Genomic DNA, 21,100 nt, shown 5'->3' on the forward strand with positions numbered 1-21,100 from the left:
GAAAACTCAAACTATGACGGAACACTGTCAGGGCCAAAGATGTGGCAACAGGAATGCTTGTGGAAGCCTAAGATGTCTACAACTATTTTGGGAAACACTTAGCATTTCTAAAGTCAAAAACATACATATTCTATGGTCTAGAAATGCCTCACCTAGAAACAGAGCTTTATAAACACACATATACACTCACACAGATATGCATGAGAATGTATTAAAATCTTGGAAATTAGGTCTGAAATGTGTGATTAAAAAACACAATTTCTAAACTGGCACATATTGTAATCCCAAACTTTGGTAAAGTGGGGCAGGAGGATTGTCATATTTTTAAGGTCAGCCAGGGTTTCATGGCAAGACCCTGCCTCAATAAATAAGAGACAAAGCAAAAAAAGTAAAACTACTAAAATTAATCTTCATAGAAACCATAAGTAGTTTTTCATAGACTTATCATTTAGTTAATAAATTTACTAATAAGCATTTCTTTTCCTCTTGGAAGTGAGATAAAACACACCAGGCAAATCAGTTTTAGATGAAGAATGAATAGTTTTGGGTTTGTTTTGTTTGTTAATACTGATAATCATATGTACTTTAATCACAAAAGATCACATCAAGTATTTATAAAATAAAAATCTTTTCTGAAGATACCTTCTATTTAACAAGGATTAAAAGAGCATAAAACTTTATCCTTATCATCTGTGAATGAAATAACTTGTGTTTTAATAGCTTAATCGGAAAACACAAAGGAGGTAACAGTAATATGAAAAGAGCCTGGTGTCCTGTGGTCTTCCTTAATAACAACCCACTTTCAAGAGCCTATAATCTACTCAACAGAAAGCCTTCCATCAAAGACCTTAATCAGATTCTGAGAAAACTCACACACAAAATAAACAACAGGTCACTAAAACCCAAACAATCAGGCATTAGAAGCTTTACAAAAGGCTAGGCCCTACGTGATGAATCATTTCTAAAAAGATGAGAAGATTAAGTCCTTCAAGTGTTTTCTATTCAAGCAGAAAACATATAAAGGTAGGGAGCCAGTTAGCCACTAGCAGAGTGCGAGATCTTTCATTGTACACATTCTGGTTTGGCTTTTATGCAAGCATCAAAAAAAGGATGGCAAAAATGAGTCTCTCTTCCTACATGTTAATGCTGACTTTTTCTTTGTTTTCTCAAGGCATTGTACTTTCAGCTTCCAAGTCCATAAGAAACCTAGAGGACGACATGGTGTTTAATACATTTAGGATGGGAAAAGCCTTCCAGAAGGAAGACACTGCAGAAAGATCAGTCGTTGCCCCTTCTTTGGAACAATATAAAAATGATGACAGCGGTTTCATGAACGACGATGAAGGCAAAAATTCAAAGGTAAGTACATGTAGTCTGACTTTTATTACGATGGTAATGAAAATGATGTTTATAATTATAAATCACAGAAAAGTAAATTTGATATTTTAATTTTACAAATTGGAATACATGCAGAGTCAGTCTGCATTAAGGTAAATAGTATAATTTCATACATATCAGGTACTGACCCATCTCATCAAAAACCTTTGTTTCTTGTATCTAAGATATTTTAGAAGTGACAAACAGTGTAGAATATCTTAGAACTTATCAGCAAGAATGTTGTGCCACTGTATTTAGCGCTATTCTAAAGAAGACACCTGGAATACAAACCAACCTTCTCTTCACAGAACACAGGCTCCAAACAGAACCTCATTAACCATGGTCTGCCACTGAATCTGGCTCTAAAACCTTACCTCGCTCTAAAAGGATCAGTAGCTTTTCCAGCTGAGAATGGAATTCAGAATACTGAGTCAACACAAGAAAAAAGAGAAATTGGGGATGAAGAAAACTCAGCTAAGTTTCCTATAGGAAGGAGAGATTTTGACAGTGAGTAGCCTTTTACAAATTCAATTCCTACATTTTAATTCTATAAAAAAGAGCCCTGAGCTTAACTGATTTGGATCTGACCATAACAAAATCGAGTAAGACCATGGTTCACATTCACCAGACAACAGGTGACCCTGTCAAAATGGGGAATTTTTAAGTCAGTAATTGTGGTTTGATTCATTCAGAGTTCATTATAGCAGGTCCACGTTCTTTCTTAACCCTGTGAGGTAATGGCAGTGGCTGTTTGCTCTCTTTCAGTGCTCAGGTGCATGCTGGGAAGAGTCTACCGACCCTGCTGGCAAGTCTGATACCTGCTGGTCCACGTCCTCCTTTCAGAAGAAAACAACTCACTGCTTGTGGGGAGAAAGGCCCTCAATGTTGACATGACCTGTGTACTGCCCTAACTGCCTGCTTTAAAATCGTTAAGATACGGACTAATCCAAATGATGTGCTTTGGCTTGTGCATTAAACTTCATAAAAATTCTGCATAATTCTGACTTGCTGGTCTTTCATTTTTGATCAGTGGTTAACATGTGCACCTCGCACAGCATGCATGTATCAAAATAATAAAGCATCAGAATGTACATCTTGATATTTAAAAATTAGCTCATGGCTTTGGTAAATGGTCTTATATACCTAAACCTAAAGCGTGTAGATGACAAAATCACAGCCTAAAGAACTGCGTTAGCTTGGTCTGGCCAGGGATCAGTGAGCCCTTGGCAGGGCACCTGCCCCCTTTTTTTCCTCGGGCTAGTCTGCAGCCAGCTTTGTTGTGTGAGTCACTGGATACTTTAGGGAACTTAACATTTTTATGTTGCTGTGGTTCATTTCCATCCTCACAGAGAATACTATCACTGTCTAAATCCACCTGTTTCCTTTTTGATATTTTATTTTCTGTCGATTTTCTTGGTATTTTGTCGTCGTTACTTCTATCCAGATGCACATTTCCAGAACTTGTTTCGATTCTTGCTCTTACAACAGAGGGATGTGCACTTTCTGTTATGAAGAATGGCAAGGGGGAAAGGAATCATATAATTCAGTGTCATAAATCATGAGACATAAAACAATCATTAAAATGACTAGAATATTTAAAGACATTATTTGTAACATAATAATTCTACCTAATTATCGTTTTACTATTTCATTTTAATATTCCTCCTTTTATCCCAACAATGAATATCTATGTAAAAATACAACCAGTAAATACTAAGAATTATTTTTTTAAATCTACTTAGTTATTCAGATTAAATTATATCCTGTTCCTAGTCATAAATTTGTGGTTAGATTCAATTTCTTAAACAAATCCAGGCCTTAAAAAACAAGTCTTTACATTTCTTAGTACTTTGCAAAAATAATTGGTTGACTAATTATTCAAACAAGGTTAATTACCAGAAACGTCATGCAGCGGCTCTGGTGACAAATTAACATTCCATTTACTCTTGCTCGTCATGCAGTCATCTTTATAAGTACAAGCAAACTGTGACCTAATTAAGGTCTGCCTCATCTGATAACAAAAAAAAAAAATATGCAATTATATTTTGTCTTATTTTCCATTTAGTTATGCACATGCTCCCGAGTAACTGACACACAATGTAAAGACTGTTCTTACAAACCCCATCAGTCACTGGGAACTGTTATCTATATTTCGTTTCAGTTTTCAAACTCACTTGTTACTATGGCTAGCCTCTTAGCTCTTTTTAACAACATCTATCTTTATCTAAATGTTTAATATTCTTACAACAGTTCTAAAATTCAATTCTGTACACTTTGGCCTGTGTTGGAATGTTATGATAACTGAATATATACATACAATCATAAAAAACTGGGAGTTCCATAAAGTGTGAGAGAAAAGTAGTGAACATTATTAAAGAAATTGGTAGAAGACAAAAATGGGAATTGAGAAGTTAAAAGAAACAGAAATAGCTAACTTTTAACAAGAGGAGCACAAACATCATGGGAAGACATTACTTCTTGGTTAAAACAAATATCTGGGAAAACCAGGGTTCTTAACTATATCATTATAGACTCAATGAAGAGTTTTAATGGTTAAAATTTCAAAACATACACTTGTATTTAACCTCAGAGATAAGAAATGAAAGCCCAACTTTCTCATAAACAGAAGAAAGTCAGACAGATAAAGTTGGTTCTAAGCAGGGTATAGTGACATACAGCTGTCACCCTAACACTGCGAGCTACAAAGCTGAAGGTCGGCCTGGATTATACACTACGACACTTGAGGACAAGAAAGGAGGCAAAAGGGAAAGGCGGAAAGTTGTTCTATGAAATAGGGCAGGAAAAAAGAAAAGCAGTTTGGAAATGCATCCTGCATATATGCAACTGCTGAGCTATTATAGGAGTAGGAATACACTTCAGAACATCTAGTCTACACATATAAAGTGAATATACCATCAATTATTCTTGGTCCATAACCATTAATTATTATGGAATGATTTCTCCAAATGATTAGAAGCTAGCTCATATCCTTTTAATACTTCAAGTTATGCTTATATTATGTTGGATATTACTGTTTATTGATTAAAACGCAGTTATACATTATATTCAACAACTACATTTTGTTATATAATCAGGGCCAGTGTTCTAACTCACTCATATGTCTGCAAAGACGATAGCAATAAAACCACTGGCCATGGGTTAAAAGACGTGAGAATGGTCTCCTCATAAAAGTTCAGTTCATTTAGAATGGTAACTTAGCTTTAAAACTAATGCAAACCACTCCCATATTAGTAAAAGTTGTGCTCTCATTTTTCAGAACTAGACATTTGGAGTTTGTTAATCACAAAGAAGTGAAAAGCTGTAAAAAAAAAAAAAGTGTAAAAATGTACAAGACTGAAAAGCTGTGTTTTACAAACAGCAGAGAAGAATAGGCAGCTGACAGCGAGTGGCAGCCACCAGCACTCACTGGACCTCGGTGAGTCCTAGTAAATACAACTTCTGCTGTGCCATTTCACCACAAGCCTTCCTACAACTCACAGCTCTGGGGTAACTCTTTCTACTGCTTACAAAGAATTATAAAGTTATAAAGAGAGCCAAATGTGATGGTGAACACACTTAACCTTAGCCTTCTGGAGACTGAGGCAGTATAAAGTTCTAGTTCAGCCTGGGCTACACAGTGCCACCAGCTCATTCCCTTCCTCCCACAAACAAGTCATAAAAAGTATTAAGACCAGATGGGCCAATACTGGTTTAGGCCATTCCCTTAACAAGCAGAGAGTGGTGGGACCTACAAGTCACTTCTGCCCATTAGGAAACCTTCAGTGCAGGGCAGTGGTGGCGCATGCCTTTAATCCCAGCTCCCTCCCTCTTACCCTCCCTGCCCTCCCAGGCACCCTGACCACCCTCCTCTCCCATCCCCCCACCCCAATTCCACATGTAGGGCAATGCCATCCAGGTGGGGTCATGTGAATCTAAGACAGCATGTTCTTATAGCAAGAAGGGCAGATACAGGTGAGAAGGAAATGACTAACCCTGAAACGCACATCACAATTCAAAAAGCTTAAGAGTTCTATGTGATCTTGGAATGGTGTGTCTAAAACAGCAAAGAGTAGCTACATTGAGTTTTCGGCCTGTATGCTTGTTTGTGACACAATCTCACCAGCAGCCCAAATAGCCTCAAACTTCAGATCCTCCCTGCCACTGGAGTGTAGGGCTGCAGGGATTATGGATATGCCCCAGGACATTCAACTCAGATAATATTTCTGTTTTCTTTACTCTCTCCCTACAGAAAAATCTTTTAACATAAAGTGCTATTTATTGAGTTTCTATGCTACATAATAGGCAGAGTAATCAATCAAGAGATAACCAGAATGGCTTCTATAATCACAAAGTGATTTTATTTATAAAATCTTCTCTTGACACAAGCTGGAAGGAATTACAAAGACTGAAAACTTCCAGACTCTAACCACATAAAAAATAAAAGGAAAAAAATGGATTCAGAAAGACAAAGTCCTACATTTAGATTAAAAAATATCAGGTATAGGTGTACAAGACTAAGGTAAGCTAGCTATAGGGCAACAAATGAAATCACAGATCTGTAGGTTTTAATTAATCATGAATCTGACTGAAGTCAACAGAATGATGTCTAACAAAACACGCAAACAAGGGCAAGGTAATGTGTGATGGGGAAAGACACGACTTCTCACAGTAGCTCTATTTCTTTTCAACTACATAATGTTTTTAAATTACTTTCATACTGTGTGTGTGTTCCCTTGTCTCAAACACCAAAATCAGGGGTACAGATATTATGAATATACCCTATGATGTATGTATGCATGGAGACATACACATTCTGGAGATCTAATAAAGATGCTGGATAGCTATTATAACACAGATGAAGCAGGTATTCCTATAAAGTAAGTTCTGCTGGATCAAATTTCTCAGGCCCAGGCCATTCTAAAGAGATTCTAGAATGTAGTTCAGCATCTTCATTTAATTATTAAAACAGTGCAGGCCACATTGCTTTGCATTTATAACTTGAAAGGGAATGTTTCTCCTTTGTTCATAAAAGTTCAATTTTTTGCACAAGATTAGTGGTCACATAGAATTAAAATTACTTCCTGTTGCAAATCTTCCAAAGCTCTCTGTGTATTTGATTTGGAATCACAAATGAGCAAAACAATTCCCTCTTGAAAGTGCTTTTGAAGTAGTAAACAACTCAGAATAATGTCCAGGTCCATACATGGATGTTAAAATCATGTCATGTTCAAGTCACATGAGAGAAATGCATTGAGGAGATTTCTATCCACAGTGGAACTGCAATGAAATTTAGGCTTGCCAAGCGCAGCTCTTTTTAAATTGTTAGGAGGTCCCCAGTTTCCCATAGGAAAGCCTGAGTCTAGTTAAATTAAGACGAGTGAGTGAGAGCGTTGACCAGGGCTAGACACCGAGATAGCTTCAAAATGAAAGTCTTAAGCTACCACTAATTCCTGACAAGCTTGAAAAGGGAAACTATCTTCAAAATACCTGTTAACTATGTATCTAAAGAAAACTATTCCAAGTGTATCTTTTTATTCCCACATTAACCACATTCTCAAAAGAAGAGAGATTTAATTTCCTTTTATTTGATACTGAAGAATTCGTACATGTATAAAGTACTTTTTAACCTGAGCAAATTCAATTATATAGCTAAATAGAAAAACTCACCAAAGCAATCACATTATAATTTTAAATATTTTTATAGGCCTTTTATTCATGTTTTGGTGAATTCTAGAACCTAAAATATAAAACCTTGCTCTGCTACTTGTGAGCTGTGTGATCTGTAAAATAGCTTTTAGAGGTAACAAGGATTAATTATGACAAAATTCTTAAGTGTCCTTGGTAGGAAAAAAAAAATACTGCTGTGTATTTAGGTGGTCTTGAGTTTTCAAATGGTGATCAGCCTCTCAAAACACCAACACTCCGCTGACTGTCTCTTCCCTTCCATGGGGCCTTTCCGTGATCAACAGCAATCCTGGGCATGAATTCCCCACCTGGCCAGTAATGCCAGAAGGAAAACAACAGGCTGTTTATCTGAGAAGCATTTCATTGTCTCTGGTCTTACTTTACTTTAACACTTCTGCTCCAGAGTGCTACCATGTCTTTAAAACGTGTTTTCCAAAGGTTATCAGTCTTTTATAATAACGTTACTGATAGAAGTGCTATTCAGCCACAACCTACTACACCCTAGCTAGGAACAGAAGTCACAGTCTGTGGCTGATTACTTGATTCTATTCCTTGATTCTTATCTGAAAGCATCATATTTCTCCCTATAGCCATATGTTTTCCTGGCTCTCATTTTTCTGTCACCCAAGGAATGGTTAGGATAGATGTTGAGGTCACGTGGGGCCAAAGTCTAAAGAGGTTTCTGGGTCCCCATTTTGAGTTTATTACTATGTATGTATGTATGTATGTATGTTATCAGAAGGTCTCCTTTATCTAGTCAGGGACAGCTTCATTTCATTCTGATTAGAGGACTGTTTGGATAAGATCTAGTACAGCACCTAAGAGGCTCCACACATACATCTCAATACACACATCTCAGAGTTCATTCTCACACACTACTATCCAGTTGCTGTGCCTACCATTTCTCTGAAACAAGAGGAAAGAGAAATGCACATGTATTTGGCTTCTCAATCTTGGAAATCCTAAAGACAATTCTCATAATGCCATATACTCAATACTGCATCTCTGATTCCAGTAACTAGGCACCTTTTAATTTGGATATGCTTTTGAGTTTTCAAATTCCCAGGCTAAACTTGGTTATCTAAGAAAGAATTTCCCAAACCACAAGGAAAGAAAGGGCTGTTCAGGGAGGCAACAGAGTTAGAGAGGATAACCTTCTTACACCACTGACATCCAAACTCCACTCTACCTCCTGCTCCTTGTTTGAAGGATCCCACTCTTGCTGGATGGAGTAGTTTACATTACCAAGGAGAAAGGTACATACACAACACAGATCCACTGCGATGGTAAGAAGCATTAAAGTCATAGTAAGAGAAAAGACACATTTTACAGTAATTAGCTGATCCTTGTCAATTTCTAAAAACGCACATTCCCGTACTATATTCTAAATATCTGTCCTTACACCTACATGAATGTGTAGTCCTTACCACTTACCAAGCAAAATTCTCTTTGCAACAGATGGAGAACACTACAGAAAACCATAGCCAATCAAAACGCAGACTTGTGGAGCTCAATTCAAGGGTTACATCTACAACACAACTCCAAGATTTCTAAGAGCCAAAGGATCAGGAAATTTGTTGTGAGAGTCTCTCTCTCTCTCTCTCTCTCTCTCTCTCTCTCTCTCTCTCTCTCTGCTTGAATTAAAGATGTGCACCACCAATGCTCAGTGAGATTCTTAACAATAGGAGAAGCTACATTCATGAAGTCTCACCAACATGACTGTCTAAACGTGGCCAGCACGAGGATGGCATTAATAGACATGTTAACACATAGATAAGGGCACTGAGGGAGGGAGGGACCGACAGGCTCTCAAGAGGCCTCAATTCTACACAAGCAACTACAGGCAACTTCAGAATGCTGGCAGTGGGAAAAATTGTCTTCCCCAGGGAAAAACCACACCAATCAGTTATTCAATACCAAACAGGAAGACAAGAAGCCATGAAAGTCAATACATACAAATAACATTATACAGACTGTATAATAACATTATACAGAACAGGTTATATGTATGTGTGTACATATATATGTATGTATGTATATATATATGTGTGTACATATATACATACACATATAACCTGCTCAGTGTGTGTATACATATATATGTAGATAAACATAGATGTATGTACACGCATACACACACACATATATAGTGTACACACACACACACACACACACACACACAGTCTACTGGAAGATCAGAAAACCTACTTCAAGTTAAATGAAAATATAAACAACCACTAAGGAACAATGTAAAGACTCTCTCATCGGAATCTATAACTAAAGATCGCCTATCATTATGTCTTCAGAATTTATAATTTGGATTGTATCTAATGCACACACACATAAATATATTACATAGTTTAGAATGTTATGCAAAGGTCTTACCCCTTATATTGATTATCTCGGCACTTGTTACAGTGATGACAACACACTGAGTCTTCATTCCATTGGAGATACTATAGTACACACAAGGCCACAACTTCTTTATTTTTCCTTTCACTCTTTCAATAGACACTGACATAACATATACCACAGCAACTGCCTATTTATTTCTTTCATTTAGCTCCAGTAAATTTAAAAGCCACAGATAGGTCAAGATTATACAGAAGCAATGTTTTTCTATAGCAACTGTATTGTCATTGCTTATTTTTTATTTCCTTCTTATTGTGTTATGTGAACTGCATACTTACAATATCCAGCCAAGTTTTATATATTCATTTCTTCCAAAATAAAACAAGGTTTGTCATTTTATGATTAAACTTTCTTTTACCTTAATTTTTTCTGCTTGCACTGACTTATGGATTCGCTCTCTGAGGGGTTTAATTGATGTATTATTCACTTGTGTGGGAGACCTATGTTTAAAAAAAAAAAAAAAAGACAAAGACACAGATACACATTAATAGAATTGAAGTGTTTCTGCAATTTCAAGATTAAATTGACATTTAATTGCCAACAAAACAATAGTAAGAAGGAAGTCTTCATAAGGTGTTCAGGTTAGTGATGTGGATTAGTGTCATTATAAAAGAGCTTGAGACCCTGTTTGGCAACTGCTGTCCTTTCAAATTTCCTACCACATGAAGACACACAGGCAGGTGCAATTCATGAGGAATAGTGGTAACCAATCTACTGACACCAGGGTGTTGGGGGTTTTAGCCTCCAGAACACTAAGAAGCAAATCTATTTATAAATTACCCAGTCTAAGATACCTTTTGGAAGCAACTAAAATAAACTATGACACTCATAAGCCAGAGTAGCATTTAAACTCGTTTTCTCCCTACTCCCATGAGCAGCATATTTACAAGAAGAAAAGGAACCTGCAATCATGTGACAAGAATTCGAAGAGACAATTACAGTTAAAAGAACTGATAAGGGTAAACTCTTAACTACATAGGACGGATGCCTGGTAAATAAGGGACAAGAGAGAAAACATTGTGTGCACACTCTAAAAAGTGTCATGTAAGGAAAACAAAAACAAAATTGCCATCCTCCAATGAGGCAAAGTTCTTAACATCCACCTATGGCACCTAGGCTGTTTCTCACCTCATGCTACATTTCGGTCCATATCTGAAATGGCTATTATTATGGCTGCCAGAGCAGTACTAAGGCAGTATTCAAGGTCTTTATAGAACACCAACATTCACTTAGCAAATCTATTTCTTCATAATGTACAAGGAAGCCAACAAATGCTGATTCTACTTTTAAAATGCCCATTCTATCCTTATGAAGAATGGTGGTCCACAAAGAACAACTTCAAGTTTGGGAGAAGAAACCGTTGCTACTTGTTAACTAAGCTCTGCTGGGAATGTTATGCAATCACTCCCAAGTCTTGATTCTTCACTTAGACTGTGCAGACACTACTAAAAGAAATTGTGATTTAACAAAGTTCTTCACACATATGAAAACGAAGAAATATTTTTTTTTACAGCAAAACACTTAAATGAAAACGTTAAAATCCAAACCCAATCTTAAATGGTACATTATAAATATAGCTGATGCAATAAAATGGCAAATCTTCTTTTAGCTTTTGCTTGCTTTTTCCATATTATCCAGCTGCTTCAAAGTTTCCTATCATAAGTATAAATTCCTCTGATGATCACAAGGTAATATATATATATATATATATATATATATATATACAAAACATATAATGTATATTACACACACACACACACACACACACACACACACACACACACATATATATATATATATATATATATATATATATATATATATACACACACTCACACCTCAGGTTAGAATTTATACCATATAGCTTCCACATTACATACCTAAAGAGAGTAAGAATAGAAGTTCCATTGTGTGGAACTGTACTCTCATCATTATATAAAAGCTCTGCTCTGTTTCTGGTGGGAGCACTGGCTGCGTCTTCATCCAAAAGAACCAGTAAAATTTTCACAGCATCTCTGCCACAGTAAGCGGTATCATGGTTTACGGCAAACGATTTCGGCTAAAACAGAAATTAATTTTAAATTATTCATAGTGATTACCCTTCTAGGTGAGTCAGACAGAAATTTCACTTTCGAACATCACTTTCTTTATTGCTGAAACCACAGGATATCAGCCATAAAAGTGGATGAAGGGTATGTAGACAATTCTCCTGTAAGCCACACTCTGATCAGACTTACCAACTTTCAGACATATAAGAATATCATCAAAGAAGACATTTGTTTCTGATGTGAATCACATTAGGCTTGTAAGATGGAAAAATCTCACCACTATGTAGTTTGGCTACACCTTGACTGTATTCTTAACCTCTGAGTATCTTTTCTCTTACACAAAGAGGGGGGGGGGGGTCAGGCACCAAAACAAACCCATGTGCTTACGATCAAATCGAGAGCCAGATGGGGTAGTACACACCTATAACCCAGCACTGTGGAGGTGGAGGCAGGCGAACACGTTCAAGACGACTTTGAGTTTCGTAAGTTAAAGATCAGCCTGGGTTATACTGAGACCATGTCTCAGAAAAGCAAAAGCAAAAGACCTAGTCAAGTGAAAATTCATGGTTACTCTATGTTCTAAGCATTATTTTAAGAAACTAAAGCTTCAAAGGTGAAGAACGTTACCTCCAAATAAATCACAGGCCTCTTGATAGACAAATAAGTCAGCAAAACGATACATTTCAGAGTGCAGTGACACTGCAAATACACACACACACATACACACACACACACTCACACACACGTGTAAGCACCCAAAAGATACTGGTGAGAATACAATGGAGAGAAGGACAGCTTCACAGAGGAGGCCAGAGAGAGAGGACAGAGAGAGAGGCCAGAGAGAGAGGACAGAGAGAGAGGACAGAGAGGGAGGACAGAGAGGGAGGACAGAGAGGGAGGACAGAGAGGACAGAGAGAGAGGACAGAGAGAGAGGACAGAGAGGGAGGACAGAGAGAGAGGACAGAGAGAGAGGACAGAGAGAGAGGACAGAGAGGGAGGACAGAGAGGGAGAGAGGCCAGAGAGGGAGGACAGAGAGAGAGGACAGAGAGGGAGGACAGAGAGAGAGGACAGAGCTGAAGAGATGAGGTAGCACAGAACCAGGCACCTAGGTAGGAAGGAAGAGTCCACTAGAGGAGCCCTAAGAAACTATGCATCCACGCACGGGAGTCACGGTCAATCTGCGACACAGCTAATAATCTCTTGCTTTATTAGGCAAGTGATTACAATGATCTTATTTAGACTTTAGAAAAATCAACAATAGCAATGTGGAAAATATATTTGAGGGTAAAAACTGCCAAATATGCACATGGGTACTGCAAACTAAAAGATTACAATAAGTTAGTTTGGAAATGAAATAGTCTGAACTAAATAGTGCCAGAGATAAGGAAAACAGATTAAGAATGGAGAGCTGGGAGAATGCAGTGATTGAGTGAAAGAACGTGGCAGGTCTTACATGACAATGCAGTACACATACAGGTACACATGGACATTCACTCGGGAGTTTCTGTTAGGTTTGAAATACCCATGTACCACAGGGCTCTGAGAAATACTTAACTTCCCTGTGTCTACGATGCAATCACTTGCAAAAGAGCAATAACACTGGGGTGAGGGACACTGTACCTAACATCAGAGCTACTGTTGCAGGGCCCGCTGCGTAACTAGTAACAGCCCCCACAGCATTCATCAGCACGGTCCCCCCCCCCCATCACACACACACACACACAGAGCTACCAAATGAACTGTAAAATGCAGCTGTACTCAAAGCGAAGACAAGAGCCTACAGTGATCTGGTACTTCCCACATGGTTTATGTCGCTCCCAGAGAGCGCCACATTGCTAAGAGTACCTCCATTGAGTGTTATTTGATGATGTTTTCAAGATTCGTGACTTAGTGGAAAACATAAGACTGAGAACAGGTGGTTCGTGTCAGGGTTCCGTCTGCCTACAAATGGGAAGCTGGCACTCAGGGCTCTGAGATGACACTGGTCCCTGGCTCACACTTGCAGCGATAGCTCCCTTATGTTTTGCACCAAGCTAATCACTCAGAATGTTGGCACGCACATGACATAAATGGGGTCGCATCCCAGAATCTTCCCCGTGATGCCTTTGAAGTAAATCTAAGGACATGCATTTCTGTAGGAAAATAGATAAAGATGATCAAGGCCTGTGGACGAAAGAATAAATAAATAGCAAAAGCAAAAGAATTTCTTCATGCACTGCCTGCCATGGCGACACCTAACAAAAAAGGCCTTTGTTAACCAAATAAACTCCACAATGTAGATGGGCACAATGGGTTACAAATGTAATTCCAGCATCCAGAAGGCTATGGATAGGAGTTCGAGGCCAGTCTGGGCTGCACAGTGAGTTCCAAATCAACCAGGACTACACAGAAAGACTCTGTCTCAAATAAAAACAAAGAAAGAAAGAAAAAAGAAAAAGACTATACTACATAGTCTAAAATTCTGTTCTGTATTTAAAATCATGCTAGTTCACTTCTGTAGCAATGATCTATTAAAGTTGACTATTTATGCAAGAAAGCCATGGAAGAAGTATATGTTGTATAACTAAAAGATTCCCAAGTATAAGGAAGATTGAATTGTAATCAACTGGAAATGTAGTTAGTAACAAAAATTATTTAGCTCTATAAATGAAAACTACACTTCTGGTGACAAAACCTGTTCTAATAGGACTGTTGCTGTCCTGCAGAGAGATGAGTATGGAGTAAAATAACCAGACTATTGCTTTACATCTAAGTAAATAGAAAACTAATGGTATCATAAGGATAATTATTGAAAAATAGCCCTAAGCACCTCAAGTATTCAGTGCTGAAAGATATACTAGAAATTATCCACTGCCTTATTTTAACAAATACATTTCCCCCAAAGATGTTATGATTTACCTAAGTTGAACATAACCCTATTGAGAAAATTAAATTTGATAGCATCATCTTAAAACAAAAAACACATTCTTCTGACTTAAGTAGCAACAACAAACATTTCTGCAATGAATAGAAGAGATTATGTTTTATATAGAAGGACAATGAAGAATAAATCCATTACCGGCACAGGACTGATGTTGGTGGTGCTGACAGCTACACCTTCTTGAGAACTGATAATATTTTTAATCCTCAAATCCAAATCCTTAACAACTTCCTCTACTGCTTTATAAAAAGGATCTGCACTGCTGTGGCCTTTGATCAGCCGCGTCTTTATCACCGACAATATCCGGCCCCCTGCCAGGCTGAAAATAGAAGTAAAAGTGTGTTTGTGATAGTTTTGTAAATGACAGACAGCAAGCTTACAAGCTTGAAAAATTATTTCTCATGTTAATACCTCTCAAAGAACATAACTTTGACCTTATAGATCAAATAGCGAAGCATTTAAGGAAAATATAAAAACCATGAGAAAAGTTTTTCTAAAACCCAGTAGGTCATAAGTTACATCTTCCTTGATTTGAAAGCTGTGAAAAACATTTTAATTATGTATGAAATATAATGACATATCAGATAAATTTCTATATATCTGATATATGTAAAGTATATACCTTTACATACTACACAGACAACATTAAATGCCTAGAATGTTACCTTAATCTTAAAATCGACTCAGTAAGTTGCTATTGGGTCTCATAAAGATGAAATGAAATACCTTACCCTAGATCACATGGTGTTCCAGAAAAGGAAGAGGAAAGAAGTCTGACCTGAAGTAAATACTACACTCCCATGCATGAAGCATTATTATGTACAGAAGAGAAAATTACGGCAGTAGGTAATGATCCAGGCCAACCAAAAACTAAACCTATGGCCAGTAGACAAATGTTTTTCAAAGCCTGAAGCCAATGTTTCCTTAAAAGCCTGAATCTGGGTTCAGCTCCTGCTCTACAGTTCTGGCATGGGTCCGGTGTGAGAAACAAACACACTGGGGGTGGTCTGTCCTAAAGCAGAAATTAGAGGTGTCCAGCAATACAAGAGGGCTATCTGTTGAAGTCATGGGGTATCCCTGGAAAGGCTGTGCCCAGGATGATGACTGCTTTGACGTGGAGTCATGGCAACCCTGCCTTTCTCTACCCTGGGAACACTACTCTTCTCTTTTGTAGAAACATAAAGGACAAATTATGACCTGACGTTTTCCCCTCAATACCTATCACCAGGTTATACATCTCAGTCAGGTTTCCAACAGGTATGTGAAAATATGGTTGAGCAGGTAAATATTTGGTTCAAATGGGTAAGAAAACTCATGAGGCAGCCAGAGAGAACTGAAAGTCCAGTGGTGACTCTAATAGCTCAGTCCCTCCCACATTTTCTATTGTAAGAATCATACTCAGGCCGGGCATGGTGGCTCATGCCTTTAGTTCCAGCACTAGGGAGGAAGACGCAGGGGGATCTCAGTGAGCTCAAGGCCAGCCTGGTCTACAGAGCAAGTTCCAGGACAGCCTCCAAAGCATTACAGAGAAACCCTGTCTGGGTGGGGAGGGGGGAATCCTGTTCAGTTCTGTGCCTAGCTCCTAATCCCAGCTACCTGAATTCCTTTCTCAGACTTTTGCATTAAATGCTTCCCACCTTGCTTTAGCATAAAAGAAACCTGAGCTACAAATACAGGAAGAACTCTCATCTGAACCTTAAATTGAATGCTAAAACACTTTATAGTTAACTATGTTGGGGGGGGGTGTTTGTTTTTTTAGTTTTCGAGACAGGGTTTCTCTATGTGAGAGCCCTAACTGTACTTGAACTTTGTAGAGCAGCTAGCCTTGAACTCACAGAGATCTGCCTGCCTCTGCCCCACGAGCTGGCTAGGTTTTCATGGGAACCCTTTTCTGAGCTTACACAGTCCTTGCACTTAGTTCACCTTCGTGCTGAGGGATCATTCCTGCACGGTGATTACGTCTTCGAATTAGGTCTACGGTTTGAGCTGTCCCATAGACACTAGTGTCTATACAAAGAGGATTTCTGGGCTGAAGAGATTGTTCGTGGGTAAAATGCTCGCTACACAAGCATGAGCAGCTGAATTTGATCCCCAGCATACACAGAGAAAGCTGGATGTGGGGTCATGAGCCCATAATCACAGGCCTGGGAAGATGGAGACTGGCAGAACCCTGGGGCACACAGGCCACAGACAGATGCCAGCAGACCTGGTCTCAAAAATACAATGTGGACAGTGTCTAAGGGGTGTTGATCTCTGGCTTCCACACACATGTCCACACCCCAATCACATATATACTCACCCTTCCCCCCCCCACACAGACTAGAATCTACCCACAGAGAACAGAATCCAGCTCCCCGAGACCTCTACTGGGCTTGCCCATTTGGACTTGGCTCTCTGGCTTTCTTCTTCCCCTGACCTTTGGCCTGCATTTTCATTACATTTGCCCAGTCATTCAAAGCATTAAGAAGCACTTAAAACCTTATCGAGCTTTATTAATTGTTGTCAATGAAAGGGTCATTCCAAGAAATTTGTCCACCTAACTTCTATAACCAGAATCTAGGCAGACTCTAGGAATACCTTTTATATAAGAAGCTTCTTTTCAGCTGTTACTTTAAACGTACAGTTATACTAAAAGAACAGACAAATTAGAGGAAATTTAGCATAAACTAATCCATAGTCAGCACGATGGCACTTCCTCTGGTAAAAATTCTGTAAGGTACTTTAGTTAAAAAAAAAATTATAATACATTAATCTATGTTCTTAAGAAATTGCATCTTTTACTCAGGGTGAATATGAAAGTCATGGTGGACAGACTTCAGTGATGTAAGTGACGCAGCTGGTAGTGACAATCTGCTAATAAGTACTATGCATAAGGGACAGTGATTTATTTGTCTTTTGATAATGCATGCTTATGTATGTTAATGACTTGGTGTTTAGCGATTAAAGTACTAGAACTGACCAATGTATACTGATCTTTTTGGAATGAAACTAGTATTAGTTGGTCATAGTGTTTGATTAAGGGCTATTAAGAGTGAATATCAAAAACACTGACAGCTATAGAATACGATATATACAGGTATAGCTATTTTATGCATTGTACCAACATTTTAAACTGAATGTTTTATAGTGCTACAGTCCTGTCAATAATGCTCATATAATACCAGTTATGGCGGGCTTTCTCCCAACTAGACCACAGTTGTTCTCATACTTGTAAAATGCTATGCATACTATACCTACATGAGCCCGCATTCTACCCCATGTTAAGTGGCCCTCTAACTGATAATGTAAACACTAATAGGGGAATTTTAGCACAGTAGCTACAGTTTACCAGGACCTCTGCCAATGAAGATAATATTGAGTCAGGTTACCAGACTTATAAAAATCCTTTTTACTAAAAATGATCTTTCAAGTGGATTGTAAATGTACCCTTTTACTGAAGTAGCTAGGTCAGTTACATGTTTACTAAAGCTACAAATAAACTATCAAAAACATTTTTGGTAGAGATTCAAAGGATAATAAAATATGAAAGAATTTTTTAATTGCAAATTATAAAAATAAAAATTTCAAATAATATTAGGAAAAGGTTATCACTTGCTGAGTTCTCAAGATGGTATAATTCATTGCTAGAATTGTACTAGGAAAAGATTTATAAGATTTAAGCTTCAACTACTTGCCAAGATTAATACTGGCCACCAGTAAACATTCTAAACACTGCTACTCTGATTAATTTATATATTTCCTACTAAAGCCAACCATTAGACTTGCTAATGTCCAGTGGGCAATACAGTAGCTTAATTCAAGCTGTTACTTTTAGAAACTAAAAGGTCCAGGCCACCCATGCTATGTTCTGGTTTCTTTTAAGATGAATAAAAGCTTTGGGCAAAGTAGAAAGATACTAAAAGTACAGAGACAGCTTGAATAGAAAAGTGGAAGAGTCATTCCCAAAAGATGCCTCTTTTGCTAATTTAGATAAACATTAAAAGAAGAATTTAGATAAGAGAATTAAACTTTAGCTCTCAACAATGAGGCTGGTAATGAAAAGCACAATAAAAACTTAAATAGCTGGAAGAGAATACTAGGCAATAATATGCACAAATACTTTCAAGTAATTGGTTACTTTTCATTTTACTAAATAAAGTCTACAGGTTTTCCATTATATATTCAAGTATTTGATAATCATTTGCTTTAATATGTATAAAAATTAAATATGAGTAAAGATACATAAGTAATATTATCAAAACACTTCTGAGGTATTTTCAAACAAACAAAAAAATTAACAATACACAAGGCAAGTAATATCCAGTCATATAACACAGGTATGCATTAAAAAGCTGTGTACTATGCTTAAAGTACATCACTTTGAAATTCTCAACAACAGAACCTAACTAATTTGTATGAGGTGAAGCTTCCAAGACATTTTTCAGGTGAAGTGTAGCATGCATTTTATGGTGGCACCTACTGGCAAAGTGCAGAAATGCAGCCCGCTTCACCAAGATGGCCTTATGAAAAGCAGGCAGAGCGCACTGGGTGTCAATGTGCATGCTTTCAGCTTCCCCCTTTTTTCTATCTACCTATTTTCATTATCCCTTAGACCCAAAGGTTATTATAATGCCCCTTTATAGGATAAGCACAAACCTACCCTAAGACGCAAGAAGATTTATGTCATTAGCTCTTAAGTTAGAGTATACACGATTGTGCACATCAGCCAAGACTCCTGTGCCCAGTATGGAGTCATTGAATGTTTTTAGTCATGGTACTATCAAAAGCCCTTCAGGAAGATCAACTGGCATCAGTGAGCTAACAGGACAGAGCAATTCAGGAGCAGAAGCAGAACGAACAACTCAGGAGAAAAAGTCCAGATAAGAAAAGATGAGAACTGATAGGGACAGCAAGAACTAGAAATAAGGCCATAGTTACCAAAATAGAGACAAGAAAAAATATGAACAAACATGTTTAGAGTAAGCTAAGGCAGCAACAGCAGGAAGAGGACTTACAGGTAGATACTTAAGACTGTGCTGGCTCCAGGGGGAAGGGTGAAGCCAGTCAAGTGGCATGCAGGTGGCAGGCTCTTCACAGGAAGATGAAGTTAATTTTTGGTGTATATTGAATTCGAGCTACTCTGAGGCACCATCTCGGCGATGCCTGAAGACATGTCTTTGGAACTCATTTGGACTGCAGTTGAGTTTCACCAAGTAACAGATTTGTAAGAATTTACACAGATGAAATTAGGTAGAAAAATGAGAGAACGACGTCACAGACGTTACAAGAAGTTCTAAGAAGTGATCACATATGAGGAGTCAAAACATTCCAGATGGTAATAAACGCAAGATCACAGCGGACCGTTGACAGAAGGGTAGGGAATGAGAATAGTGTGAACTGCTCACAAGAAAACAAGCAAATTATACTCGACTCTGTGCCAGAGACTGCTCTGCCTAGCACATCGGTGAAGAAAATCAGTAATATTTACTGCCTATGAAGAAATAAACATCAAGACTGCAAAGACAGAAGGGAAAAAAAAGAATATTAATTTCTCATGAAACAGCAAAGGGATGCAGAACACAGTTTTCTGGGGTTTTTTCTCACTGTCTTCATAGACCACGGCTAAAGTTCAAGTTAAGAAAAAGTATAAAATGAAAGACGAGAGGCGCAGCCAATGGGGTAAAGGTCCAGTAGTTGTCCACACTCCACACCCAGATCACTGCACATGAGCCCTTTAGAGTAAACTCAACTGCAGCATCTTTCCAGGCATGCTTTCCTGATGCAGGCTCCCACAAACCAGGCCAGTCTAGGCCCTCCCAGTGGATCTCTTCATTTTTAATAGTTTTACTATTTTGAATTACAAAATTAAAATATACTTACTGTTTAAAAACAAGAAGAAAAAAATTGTTTAAGTGAACTATTTAGATCCCCACTTGGAGATAGTAGTTAGATATTGCCTTCCTTAGTGTCTACCCCAGAAGATAGGTAAGTATTCATCATGACCAAACTCAATATTTCAAATAAATGCTAAGTTGAAAAAAAATATATTCACTAAGAAATATATTCTCTCATCCTGGGTAGCTATAAAATAATGCAATTCCTAACCATTTAGTCAGTTTTCCCAACCATATAGCTCACCAAAATTTTAAGATTCATTGGACTGGATGTATACATTTATCTTAGCTTTCTCCCCAAACCTTACTGAAGTCAAAAAAGAGAAAACCAAATTTTTTAATCCACACAGGAAAAGAAAATAAAAGACAATACAGGTAATAGCAGAGACATTCCAACAAGGTATGGGAAGACAGAGCAGATAGAGGGAGGCACTTACTACCCAGAGCACAAGAAAGGTAAATGTGCGTCACTGTTAGGAGAGAATGAAGGAGCGCTGGTTAGGCCCCTCAGAAACGGAAGACCCTGTAGTGGTGGCTGTTTTCAACCAAGGATGCTGGGTACTTGACATGTGTACATGGGAGACTCAAAGCCCAGCCCTCCTCTTCCATCCCCAGGGTTAAACTAGTGTGCCTCTTCCACTGTGGTCTGGAAGGCAGGGTCTCTCAGAAGAGGGAGCCAGGGGAGACCCAGTCCCAGGGGCAACACGGACTCAAAGGAAAGGGAGTAAAACTGTACACAATCAAGTGTGAGCTCAGTGTCAACAAGCCCACCACAGACCAGAG

The 21,100-nt window shown here is 38.1% G+C and overlaps 2 protein-coding genes across 2 annotated transcripts in view; one reads left to right on the plus strand and one right to left on the minus strand.

Moving 5' to 3' along the window:
- The first annotated feature begins 1,106 nt into the window (after window positions 1-1,106).
- Pmch (pro-melanin concentrating hormone) lies at window positions 1,107-2,257 on the plus strand. The gene is made up of 3 exons (XM_051206277.1): window positions 1,107-1,359; window positions 1,686-1,884; window positions 2,143-2,257. The coding sequence occupies exons 1-3, from the start codon at window positions 1,111-1,113 to the stop codon at window positions 2,190-2,192; spliced, it is 498 nt and encodes a 165-aa protein (XP_051062234.1). The 5' UTR covers window positions 1,107-1,110; the 3' UTR covers window positions 2,193-2,257.
- Window positions 2,258-2,548: 291 nt separating this feature from the next.
- The window catches only part of Parpbp (PARP1 binding protein), a 40,583-nt gene continuing 22,031 nt past the window's right edge, over window positions 2,549-21,100 (minus strand). The window contains exons 6-10 of the mRNA XM_051206332.1: window positions 14,583-14,763; window positions 11,355-11,533; window positions 9,833-9,914; window positions 3,274-3,388; window positions 2,549-2,880 (exon numbers count right to left, since the gene is read on the minus strand). Of these exons, the coding sequence (XP_051062289.1) occupies window positions 2,549-2,880; window positions 3,274-3,388; window positions 9,833-9,914; window positions 11,355-11,533; window positions 14,583-14,763 (889 nt within the window). The remainder of the gene's footprint in view (window positions 2,881-3,273; window positions 3,389-9,832; window positions 9,915-11,354; window positions 11,534-14,582; window positions 14,764-21,100) is intronic.

The sequence above is a fragment of the Phodopus roborovskii genome, unplaced genomic scaffold (assembly GCF_943737965.1).
Source record: "Phodopus roborovskii unplaced genomic scaffold, PHOROB, whole genome shotgun sequence".
NCBI classification, from domain to species: Eukaryota; Metazoa; Chordata; class Mammalia; order Rodentia; family Cricetidae; genus Phodopus; species Phodopus roborovskii.